The 13,429-nt window shown below is 38.1% G+C and overlaps 1 protein-coding gene across 4 annotated transcripts in view; it reads right to left on the reverse strand.

Moving 5' to 3' along the window:
• Positions 1-1,854: 1,854 nt before the first annotated feature.
• Positions 1,855-13,429, reverse strand: part of nrxn3a (neurexin 3a) — a 244,143-nt gene continuing 232,568 nt past the window's right edge. For 3 of the 4 annotated variants that reach the window (XM_034231876.1, XM_034231878.1, XM_034231877.1), the window contains one exon: positions 4,092-4,396. In XM_034231876.1, coding sequence (XP_034087767.1) covers positions 4,092-4,396 — 305 coding nt within the window. Of the gene's footprint in view, positions 4,397-13,429 lie in introns of all 4 variants that reach the window. The other variant, XM_034231879.1, reaches the window with a different exon arrangement.

Here is a 13,429-nt window from a genome sequence, read left to right on the forward strand (position 1 = left end):
CAATCCTGATCGGCACCACCGACCAGCTTGCCAAGGACACCAACATCAGCCCCTCCCTTGATGGTCAGCTCATTTCTCTCTACTCCGTTGTCACCAAGCTCAGTGTAAGGTTTGACCCCACTCTGTCTTTCCAAGCCCACATCAAACATATCACCAAGACCCCCTTCTTTCACCTGAAAAATATTTCCCGACTGAAGCCCTCACTCTCAACTGATGACATAAAAAAACTGGTTCATGCACTAGTCTTCTCAAGACTAGATTATTGCAATGCACTCCTCTCCGGTCTCCCAGCCAAATCCATCAACCGCCTGCAACTTGTCCAGAACAGTACAGCCAGAGTTCTCACTGGTACAAAAAGGTCTGCACACATAACTCCCATACTTGCACAACTACACTGGCTCCCAGTCCACTACAGGATCCAGTTTAAGGTTCTGCTCCTCACTTACAAAGCCCTGAATGGACAAAGCCCAAAATACCTCTGTGACCTCATCCGTACCCAGACATCTACCCGCTCTCTCCGCTCCAGCCACGCTCCTCTTCTTTGCATCCCCCGCACACGTCTCCAAACAATGGGAGACCGAGCCTTCTGTTCATTCGCCCCGCGCCTCTGGAACTCCGTCCCAGATCAGCTGAGGTCTGCCCCTTCCACGAGGTCTTCAAAACCAGCCTTAAGACCCGCTTCTTTCGGCAGGCCTTCCAATAAACTTTGAGCATGGTACACCAGGAGTACTGCCATTGTTATCGCTATCTCCGACTTTTATTTAATTTTTAATTGTATTTATTTATTTTTAATTATTATTACTATTATTTGTTTAATCTCTCAAATTGTATCAGTGTCCTTTGTTGTGAAGCGCTTCAAGATTTGTCTTGGCAGATGAGAAGCGCTATATAAATGAAATGTATTATTTATTTATTATTTATTATCTCCCTTACTGCTATTGAGTATTGGTGGTTGTATAAACACAATCATTTGTCGGGTTCCTCATATAACATCATAGTGCATCTACATCACTACAGCAGAATGTCACCTTCAGGACCGTTTCTTACAAGTTGCCTTTATTTGAAGGTTTTTTAATAGTGACGTTCATTTGACCTTCTTGGTTCAAGATGTTTATATACTGCATGCTTTCCCCATTAAATGCAAAAAATGATTGACCAAATCACACCTTATCGCGAAAACCTTATGTAACTGCACCCATTCACGCTGTGTGCCCAACCCTGCAGCCTGGGAAGCAGCATCATGAGTGTGTTCTTTCCCAGAATTCCAAATAACAATTAATTGATGGTCATTGGACAACAAGATAGAAAAAGCCTTATCATAGTTCAGGTCCCTAAAATGTGACACCATATTTATGTAAAGGGAATTTGGCAACACTACACGTTTATAATCATGGGATCACACATATCCTCCATTGTAGCTAACTCTTAGGTGAAACATTTAGAACAGATTTCATTGACTTGACATCTGGTCCAGGTATTCACTTGCTGCATTTAATGCATGACTTCTGTATCAACAGCTTTATCAATATCCTCAAGCTACATATCAATTGAACTTGTGAGCAGGAGGATGGTTAGCTGGTGTTTCTAACTAACTTGTCAGTGGGGAGGAAGAATAAAGATGTTAGCAATCCCAATTTGGAACAGAAAGGGTTTCAATCTCCCCAAATATACAACCACATGTTCCACTGATCGAGTTCCATTCTTATGATCCGAACCATAAAGGAAAACTGTCCGGCGAAGGACATAAAGGGACATTTGAGACGTGGTGGAGCGGGAACGGTTAACATTAGGGGGTTTCCTGTTGCTACTGTGACTTGAATCTGTAAAAGGATTACAAAATAAATGGATGACTGGTTCTTTGATTGAGTTTTATTTTTTGATTGGGCAAGGTACATTACATTCTGTCATGAGTTAAAGATACGTGTTCTCTGTGGAACCTTGCTATATCTCTCAGTCTGAACCAGTATCAAAAATCTTCTTTTAAAGATCCCAAAACCAATATTCTAATAGCATGAAGACACATTTACCTGGTTTATGGTTAGAAAATGTTCAGGTCACATTCCGTTTTGTATCAATCAGAATAAAGCAAGGTTTGAATCCAAATCGAATGCTTCTGTTGCTTGGCCACAGTCAGCTGCGATCCAACCACAGATTAGCTGGACGTCAATTTTGCAAATGTTATCGTTATTAAGTAATGTTGTAGGGAAAAACTGAAGATTTCAAAACAAGTTTTCAAAGGCTTTAGAGATGCCTTATTTTCTCTCCTGTTGGGTTATTATTTATTATTGGATTTATCCAAGGACTACAGTTTACTTTCAGAGAAAACTTTATGTTTGAATTGTTATCAAACTAATACAAAAAGGGTGAAAAACTTAATTAAAACACAAAAACTGTTAATTTCAGGCAAAATAAGACTGCACCTCCACATCATTTAATGGACAAGTTTTGTCATTTGTCATTCATGGATAAAGTGGACTGCAAAATATATATTTTACTCATGATAAAATGGTGACCAGTCCAATACTTTAGGTCTTCATTTCCAGACTCCATCCATTATAGCCTCTTTATCTTTCTGGATTTGTCATAACTCTATCTTTATTCGCTTTTAAAAATAAATATCACTAGTGTAACCCATAATAAGAGAGCCATAATACAGAAGAAAGGGCACCTTGTATTTGTTGGACAACTGCAAGTAGTTAAATATTCATGCAACTTTAGAAACATCTCTGGTTAGATCTCTAGGCTAACAATACACTTTATTCTTTATGAAATATCAATATGATTCTTCACATTCAGATTAAAGTTTTTTCTTCATGTAAATTAACAGTTAATAGATTCTGTCATGAAATACGCTGATAAATCATATCTTCAGTCTGTACAATAGAGGTACTAAAAATTACAACTGTCATGGTATATGTACAATTTCCTACCTACAAAGTACAACAGCTAGCATGTAATAAAATATGTAAACAAATGTCTTGTTTTTTGACACAGTTGACTGTGACAGTAGATAGAAGTCACACTTTCAACATTAGATTTATTTCTGTATACACATTTGTTAACAGTTTGTAGTACTGCATTTGTCTTCCACCTGACACCTTCATAGAAAAAGAGAACGACAGGCAATGAATCAACATACAGTTTTGCAAAAAGATAAAACCACGACTGGCTGTGCATTGATAATAGACCTTTTTTAAATAGATATTTTTTTCATTGGTTAACACTTTTCAGGGGTTTAATAGTAGGAAGGGGTTGAGTTCTGATCTTATCATGAAGAACTGTTTGGCATTAAGTCAAGAACATGGTCCCAGTTGAACACTATACGGGACTGGAAAGTCTGGACTGGACTTTACTGTCGATTTAGGATGGCATGCATTTTACAATCTGTTGCTTTTTACCAAAAGCACCGGCCAGGGGAATAGTCTGTCAACCACTAAGAATAATTGTTGTGAATCAGAGTAGAGTATGAGATCTGCCCATGGCCTTTTGCTCACTTAGTATCATTTTATACACAGACATAGTTTTCTTTTCTTGCTGTTCTTTTTGTCATTTTTTTCCTTTTGCTCAAAGCAAAAAAAAAAATAGACACCACACTTGTATTATGTATAAACCATAGAAAAGTGTCATCCTTTGATACAACAAGAGTCCTCTTTTACGTTTACACTGATGGTGTGCCTGAGCCCCTGTTGTTAAGCACTACGTGTTGCTTACATGCTGAAAATGTATAAGATTATGAGCCTTTTGAAGTTGACAATTTTACAAAAAGGTTTTTTCTTTAATGCCAGAGATCACATAGCTCTAAAAGTCACTTAGGAGAATGATGTCGCTTGAAATATTTCTCTACTGATAACGTCTCTGACCAGATAGAACGTCTAAAGTTGCTATTTAGCCTTGTTGTTATGCTTACAATAGTAAGTGTGCTTTATATTACAGTACATATCATCAGTTTAACTACTCAGCACAGTATAAGATTATTCAAGTTCCATGTTATACCATCATTTGTCATAGCTCCTCGCAAGGAAACTGATAAGGAAATGTTCTTTTAGTGCTTTCTTTCTTCTCTCTCTCTCATATGAACGATAGTCTCACAGTCACACATAATACTCCTTATCCTTGTTTTTCTGTTTCTTGTTGCTGCCTTTCAAGCTCTGCTGTTTGTCCTTCATGACAGCACCATTGCTCTGCACAGCTGAGTTGGTTATGTAGTTCCTGCTCTCGTCCACCTGGTAGGAGCCCTCATCCCTGTTCCTGTACTTATACATGGCATACAGAAGGATGAGGATGCACAGGGCAGCGGCCGCCACTATTCCGATGACCATCCCGGTGGTGCTGCTAGATTCACGGACCACTTCCGAGGGTCCTGGAACTCGCCTGACGCCCGGCTCTGTGGGGAGTGCTGTGGGTATTATGGAACATTGGGGAGGTTATTAATGGGCCCCTCAGCTTGGTGCTGTCTACCTCAAAGGATGTGGGCAATGGAAGCAACACTAGGTCGGGCTGGGGTTTTAGCTCGCGGTTATTCATTTTGCCAGACGGCTGTTTGGCCGGAGCATTGTGGAGGGTTGCGGTGGAGGCAGAGGTGGCGGTGGTGCGGCTCTGGTCGGCGGTTAGTAGTTAGTAGATAGTGGTAGTCCTACCGCGTCTGGAGATTGAAGGTTTATTAGGTCTAAAAGTCTTGGGTGCGTGAGATTTGTAGTCACCTTCAAAGCCTGACGTGGATAAGGTCTGATATGTTACCAAGGAGAAGGTCGTGTAAAAATCTTCGTCATCAGTAGGGGGCAGGTTAGACTTGAACGCTTCCCCAGAGCCATACCCCGATATCACCAAGCCATCATCATCACAATCATCGCTGCCTTGGTCCGACAAGCAAGGTACCCCCGCCTCAGTGGCCTTGGACAGGGACTCTTTGGTGGTCTCAATAATGGTGAGGAGTGGGTGGTGGGTTGAGGGGGAGGGAATGAAGGGTGCACGAGGAGCTACAGAGGGGGGTGCTAATGGATCCTGAAGTACTGGGATGACTAACTCAGCTCCTGGAGTTGGACAGAGACAGGTAGGCAAGTCAGATGGCAGCATGTGTGTTTCAGGAAATATTCTTTAAGCACTAAACAGTCAACAAATCAACCCAAATCCATTCAAAGTAAACTTAGCATATACATTGCAGACTGCTATATCAAGACAAAATGAAGTCAGCATATCTTATTTATTTCAATAGGGCTAAGAGGTGAGCAAGGATGAGCCAGAAAAATCGAGTTTGCTTTTTGAATATGCACATCATAGTTAGTTATTCTGGGTTCAATCTGATTTAATACACTATTTTAATTAAGTGGTAACAGTTAAAATACGAATAAAAAACGTTCATTTCATAGCAAATGCATTCAAATGAATACAGATTTGTTTAAAGTATAACCCAAACTAAAATTTGCTTTCATAATAGAATCAATTTAGTTAGAGCAGTTTCACTGATCAATGGATCTCCGTTCATCTCACACCTGTTACTTATTCTGGTAAAACAAACGGTAGTTATAGTTCTACAAACACTTCTCAGATGCAGAGCCGCTCTGAATGTGAATTCACTGTGTGTTGGGGCTATTAGTAGCCATGTTGAAAAGGGAGGATGGAACTGTTACTGTAAGATAAATCCTCCACCAATGCATCGGATCCAATGATGATGTCTTTATACTGAAGAGCACAGTTCAGGACTGATTTTGAAATGGATGCACAGTGCAGGCATTAGTCATGAGAAATGACCAAAAGTTGTTTATAAAGTCAACAGTCCTTGTTGCCAGGCAGAAACCATTTTAGGGAAACTGAATAACAGAAGACATTTCTGAAAATTATTTGTATCAGTTTATTTCATTGAAACCTTTCCATTTGATAATTTGTATATATATATATATAAGTATTTGTCCATATATATACATATATATGGACAAATACTTTCATTCAGTGTATGCTCAACAGCTTCATGTCACAGACTCGGAGCTGCAGTGTGATGAACTGGTTTCTGTCAGTTAATTATTTAATTCACGTATATTACATAACTGTAACATGTGTGGTTACTTCAGGAATAGTTTGATGACCATTGGCGGCAAAACATCTGCCTTGCTGTGGAATTTAACTGTTATACTCACTGCTCACTATGAATGATTATTGGGTGTCAAACATTTGCTGCTTTAGAGTTAAAATGCTCTCGAACCAAGATGACCTAAGTAACTTTCCCAACACTAAAATTCAAGAACAACTGAAGGCTTCTGAAGGCCACATCCCAACGCTGCAATAACACTGCTCTGTGTGTTCCCGCTTTACAAGCTTCAGATGTACATCTTACTGTAAGTCTTTCCAGATTGTTGGAACTACTTCAGTTATAAAATATGAATAGCTATTTTTTTGTATCATCCTTTAACGCTCAACAGCCCATTTTAGCAAACAAAAGAAGAAGTAGATATCCTGGTTACAGGGCGCACTTGTTTTTTTTAAGAATCTTTTTTTTAAATGTAATTATCATGGAGATGTCATCTAAGACAAGTATAATTGGAGTGAACATTGACTAGAAAAGTAACCATGTGCATAATGAATCTCTGCATATTGCATATCTATGAAGCAAGCATACTCACAAACTATCACCAACACCAACACGCACATTCACAAGCACAACTCTGTAGCTCCAGGCACTTTAATCTACAACCTTTAACAATTAAACACTTATAAACATCATTCAGTTTTCAATGTCCACAGCTTAATCCAAGATGCAGTTTGTAAAATGTAATACTATCTACTTCAAACAGATGTTTGTAGTAGGTATTACATGTAACATTTAGTGTTCATTCAGAGTATTACTCATGGATTAATACTCATTCACACAATAGTTTCTATATATTTAATAATGAAGTTATGTGAAATTGCTAAAAATGCTACATATAGCACCTACCATGAGCATTACTCAGTTGCTCTGATTGAAAAATGACCAAGTATACATATTTAGGATCATCACATTTTACAAACTGCACCTTTAAAAAACATTTCAAAAGGTAGATTGAAGAAAAAAAGTGTAAATTGTCAACTTACATCAACAAATTGCCCGCATGATATAGGCATGAAAAAGAATTTACAAAGGAAAAATTGTGTAAGAATGTTGGATAGCCGCTTGGTACCGTTAAAGATCATTTTTATCCATTGTAGATTGTGTTCTATCTTAAAACACGACGGTACAGGAGGCAACAACAAATACATCCACAACACATAACATAAAAAATAAACACCATAATTCTGTTTTTTTTCTGGTAAATAATTTGTCTTTTCAAAAAATGTGTATTTACATTTTTTTTCATTGTAATAGACTTCAATAGTAACTCAAATCTATTCATGTTACAGTTTTTGCTTGTATTGTAATTGGATCTTTAGTGTAGAATGGATGGATGACATTATACTTTAATATCTCTAAAGACAAGGGAGAAGGTGAAGAAGGGGGGGGGGCTCTGAACATACTACATAGGAGATGAGGGTGATGAGGGTGACAGTGTAAGTCAGTTGCCATGTCCATGTAAAGGCAGTACGAAGCGGTCGGGCGGCATTAGAGCTTTTGGCTGTAAGGAAGGGATGGGGATATACAAACAATGAGCAATATACATGCCCATCTACAGAAAAGAACAGAAGAACTCTAACACTGACAAGTCTGACAAACCCTAAACTGCAACTTCTTCGCCATGCAATTCATTTGTTTTTTGTCTGACAGGCAAAATATTATTCAGCAAAGATTCATTTGTTTTGTCAGAATAGATTTAAAATGAAAAACAATTTAAAAAAAAATGGAAGATAAGTGAGAAGTGGATCCGGAACTGCTTCACCTTCTAATGTGTGGGTTTTTGCATATTGACGAGCAATCTCTGTCCCTGTTGTTGTTTTGAATGTTTTTGTTGTATACTCAACACTTAACAGGAAATAATACAGTCGGAAAAGAAAAACCCACAGGTTAGTCATTGAAGTAGTTCCAAACCTCCCAAAAAATATAAATATATCAAAAATATGTTTCACACTGTTATTCAAATATTATCTGATTGACAAAAAAAAAAACTAAACATACTTAATAAGCCAGAAACCATAATCAGAACCAAAATGCCAGTGATTAATTTGATAAATACAAAAAATATGACCCGTTTAAACTATCAAATGAAAAATATTAGGATGAAATAACAAAGCCAAAATGTAGCACACACTACAACCAGATGCACACAATATAAAACAGAGGGTGGTGAGAGAGGTGCTCGGCCGGCGGACTCCTCTCTCATGTGTTCCTGATGAAACTCCATCTGTAATGTTAGTCTTTAAACATGACGGCCGTGCAGTCTGGGTGTACATCAGAGAGACACGGTACTGGCTGACAATGGGATATAGTTATTATTTTGGTTTTGTTTTAGTTGTACTGCTGGATGTTGATGCATGCTTAGAGTAAGTTGCATTTAGGGAAAGTAGAAAATAAACAACACAGCAAACTGGGAGAAGGTAAGACTGACTAATGTTAGAACAATATGAAATGGACACTGTGTCCCAATCCCTTACTATAGATAGTGAGTTAAGTGAGTGTAAGAAACAACATGTGACACTCTTGATAAATATGTGTGCAGACAGAAGTCAGTGAAGTAGAACTGTGTAAAGATGCAGCCTCCTCTGTTTCTGTCAGCATCGCATTACAATGTGCAGCAATAAACTAAACATTCACTGAATTCTGTTCGCAAACTGACATGTACAAAGCAGTTTGTCACTGTTAACACATAACCTCCCAGACCCAAAAAAACTAAGCAATAAAACCCCAGTTATTATTGTGCAGTATGCGATTGGGACACAGCTCAAGTTAAACTAAGCAGTAGAGGGACAAATCATAACATAAAACATGTGTTAATAATATATAGTCACATGCTATATGTTTAATGCAATTTACTGAGGATTCAAGTATGATAAAGAGTCAAAAGACAAGCAGAAAGCTGATATCCATAACATTGTGCATGGTGGAAGATGGAGTGGTGGTTTGTGTAAAAACCTGCCAGAGTAAACTAATGACAATCAATATGCACTAAAGCTGTTAAATTTGATGCATGAAAATACAAACACGTTATACAGAACATGAACCCCAATGCTGGCACTGTCGAACCATGACAGGTAGCAATACATGTGATTTATTGTACTTATTGTAAGTCAATTTGGATAAAAGCATCAGCTAAATGCTACGTATTGTACGTGCCTTGTTATACCGTCGACAGACTAAAAAAAAAAACAGTGTCAGTAGCCTCTGAACTTCTATCCACCAGGGCGTGCAATGATTTTGCCTCCTTTTTCACTGACAACATTCAGAAAATCAGACAAGCAGTCAGTGCCTCTGCATCAGGAACAGCAAATGTGTTGTCTCTGTGTCCACTTAACATCAATTCAGACATCATGACACAATTCCATCAGATTAATGATAAAAACCTAGAGGACATTATACAACTTCTGAAATCCTCCTCTTGCTGCCTTGATATTATTCCAACAGGATTTTTCAAAGATGTTTTGCCTTGCATGGCCTCAGATCTACTTCATATATTAAAATCTAGATGCTTCAGTAATGAACAATTACAGGCCCATATCAAACCTCCCATTTCTAGGTAAAATCATTGTTTTTCAACAGCTGAGTCATTTCTTGAATTTAAATAACTGTTTCGATGTGTTCCAGTCAGGCTTTCGTCCAAACCACAGCACTGAGACTGCTCTTGTAAAGGTCTTCAATGACATCCACTTAAACACAGACAGTGGCAGAACTTCAGTGTTAGTATTATTAGATCTCAGTGCTGCGTTTGACACTGTTGACCACAACATATTACTAGACTGTAAAACTGAGTGGGACTTTCGGCAACTAAATTGGTTTGAATCCTATTTAAAGGACAGAAACAACTTTGTTTCTATAGGTAAATACACATCTGAGTTGACAAATATGACATGTGGGGTTCCTCAAGGCTCCATCTTGGGGCCTCTTCTCTTTAACATCTACATGCTACCACTGGCTCAGATAATGAAGAACAACAAAATAAGTTACCATAGCTATGCAGATGACACACAAATGTACGTAACAATTTCACCAGGAGACTATGCTCCAATTCAAACACTGAGTAAGTGCATTGAACAAATCAATGACTGGATGTGTCAGAACTTTCTCCAATTAAACAAAGATAAAACTGAGGTAATGGTTTTTGGAGCCAAGGCAGAACGTATAAAAGTTAGCGCTGAGCTTCAGTCTGCAATGTTCAAAACAACAGATCAAGCCAGAAATCTAGGCGTAGTCATGGACTCTGACCTGAGTTTCAACAGTCACATCAAAACAGTTACTAAATCAGCCTACTATCACCTAAAGAATATATCTAGGATTAAAAGACTAATGTCACAGCAGGATTTGGAAAAACTTGTCCATGCTTTTATCTTCAGTAGACTGGACTACTGTAATGGTGTCTTCACAGGTCTCACTAAAAAATCTATTAGAAAGCTGCAGCTAATTCAGAACGCTGCTGCTCGAGTCCTCACTAACACTAAGAAAGTGGATCACATCACTCCTGTTCTGAAGTCTTTACACTAGCTTCCTGTGTGTCAAAGAATAGATTTCAAAACACTGCTGCTGGTTTATAAAGCACTGAATGGTTTAGGCTCAAAATACATTTCTGACCTCCTGCTAAATTATGAACCATCCAGATCTCTCAGGTCTTCAGGGACTGGTCAGCTTTCTGTCCCAGAGTCAGAACTAAACATGGTAAAGCAGCGTTCAGTTATTATGCTCCAAATATCTGGAACAAACTCCCAGAAACCTGCAGGTCCGCTGCAACTCTGACTACTTTTAAATCCAGGCTGAAGACTTTTCTTTTTGTCGCTGCTTTTAATTGAACTATTCATATCTTAGACTGCACTGTAACTTTTATCCATGTATTTTGTATGTTTATTTTATTATAGTTGCTTTTTAATGACTGTTTTTAAATGCCATTTTATAATGTGTTTCCGCTGCACTATTTATGAATGTTCTTAATGTCTTTTATTTTTGTAAAGCACTTTGAATTGCCTTGTGTTGGGAAATTACTGAATAAATAATACATGTATCCTGATATTGAAGCTCAAGCTGGTGACAGGTGATCTTTTTCGAACACCTTGTGTTGAAAGGTACTATATAAATAAACTTGCCTTGCCTTGCCTAATGTAATGTTTGGGATCTCAGCAATAACCCCATAGCTGTGAAGTTGAATGGATAAATGGTTGTCAGAAAAATCAAAGGACAGAGACTTCTGCCATTTATTTCGAGGTTGGGGTGGGTTGAGCAAGTATACTTGTATACTTTTGCCAAAATAAACACCATTGTTGTTTTCGTAGCAATGATAGTTAATATGGGCACTTTCCGGAAAAGACTCAAATGTACTTTCAGCGCAACAGTTAACCATGTGATGGGGGGGATCGGCATCAGATTTTGGAAACATTTCACTAAGCATTATTATGGATACCAGCTTTAACACCACAGAATCTTTTGACATATGATTCAATAATTTGCCTTGTGCAAATTCCATAAGATGGCACATGACTGATTAGTCTATCAAGGAATAATGAACAGAGACCAATGGTTGCCTTGAGTGATAAGTATATAAAAACATAATAATTCTCATTTATGATTCATTTCAGTCCTTCAACATAAGCGTATAAAGAGCATTACACTTTTAAGGACATTTTGTAGTCATATCTACGTATTCTTGGATCATCGCTTGTATTTTAACTCCACATTCCCAACTTGTCACTTTAAACTTTAAAGTGGTTCATGTTGTGAATTTAAACAAAAACTCCAATAAACAAAACCACTTGGTTGGGTTAAGGCCACACTTGAATATGTTGGGAAGTATCATACTTTAAGGTCAAAAGTGTAGGTTTGTAAATTATGTGAAGTAAATCAATTAAATTGTCCAAATCAGTTCATGGTTGACTTTTGGTTTTATACAGAAGACAAACAGTGGCCTCCTGGGAGAAAGTCATGTGACGCCGGCATCCTCTCAACTTTACAACCCCACTTCAAAACATCCAAACCATCCCTTTTAGAGATTAACTTTGGCAGAGAGATAATATTGTATTATTAATTATTGGTCATGGGATGGTTCTGTACTGTTGTCATATTGTTCACAGTATTAGCTATTCAGGAATCTTGCCATCTTATGAAATGAATCTAAAGGAAAGGAGAACACTACAGATTACCAACAGAGAACAGAATCACTCGAGAACTTCTCCAACAAACCAGACAGCCACACTGACAGGATGGAGACGTGTGGACTAAGATAGACAACATTCAATGGAGCTGCGATCGCAAAAATGATTTCCAACTTAAACTCGAATGCAGACAAAGCAACCAATTTAGTCTGAATATGGGGGAATGGATTTAAGCATCAATCAAAAAACATGCAAGAACATGATCAGACGTCACCCAGAAAATAATGATTTCAATAGTTTGCTAAACAATGGTTGATAACAAATGATGAATAAAAGAAAATAAATAAATAACTAGAATTGTTGGCAAAAATAACATTTGTTTCCCATCTTCACTGAAAAATATGTAAACGCAATAAAGCGTTAGGAGGAAGATGACAGGGGAAGGAAAGGGACTGGAAGACTGAAGACTAGTTGAGAATTAGGAGAGGACGACACGAATTTGATGGTGAGAAAATATTGTTTTTGCCTTTATATTTGCTCTGAAACCTTCAAACTGGAGGTACATGTAGAGCTGCATGGTGCAAAGCCGCATGGTACCCGACTATAAGAATACAAAATGATCACCCACCAAAACGTCATGCCACACATGATGAAGGCAAAATACAACAGGGTCTCGATAACAAAAGTTATAAAAGGCAAAACAAATCTAATTGGACAAACTCCCAAAATCATACAACAAAGCAGATTTGAAATAAAAGCATGCAACTTTCAACGCGATGTTAGGGTTAGAGTGGTGTGAATTTCTGTGTAAACACATGATTGGATGACTGGGGCCCTGTCTTTGTCTTTCTTAACAAATCCCCATGAATCACAGCACAGCTTTAACCCCATTTACACCACAACCTTTCACATACCCTGAACAACACGGGAATGATCTTCAAAACGAAGGACCTTTCGCTGGTCAGCAAAAGTCCTCAGAAATCAAGCTTCTGACACACTGAACAAACTGAAACATTAGCCGTTTCTCAAAGTCAAGGACGCTTCCTTGGTAGGACATGTCCTTCCGAGTCAAGTCCTTCAGAGACCAGGCAAGAATCCTTCCTAGCATTCGGAGAACGAATAATGGAACAGGCTAGCAAGTGTGCGTCAAATGCAAGGCTCCGCCTTATTGAGCGTGATTTGTTTGAAGACTCATAACTGATTTGCTAAGATCGAAGATGGACACGTTTTTTTTGTG

This window comes from Gymnodraco acuticeps, unplaced genomic scaffold (assembly GCF_902827175.1).
Source record: "Gymnodraco acuticeps unplaced genomic scaffold, fGymAcu1.1, whole genome shotgun sequence".
NCBI lineage: Eukaryota > Metazoa > Chordata > Actinopteri > Perciformes > Bathydraconidae > Gymnodraco > Gymnodraco acuticeps.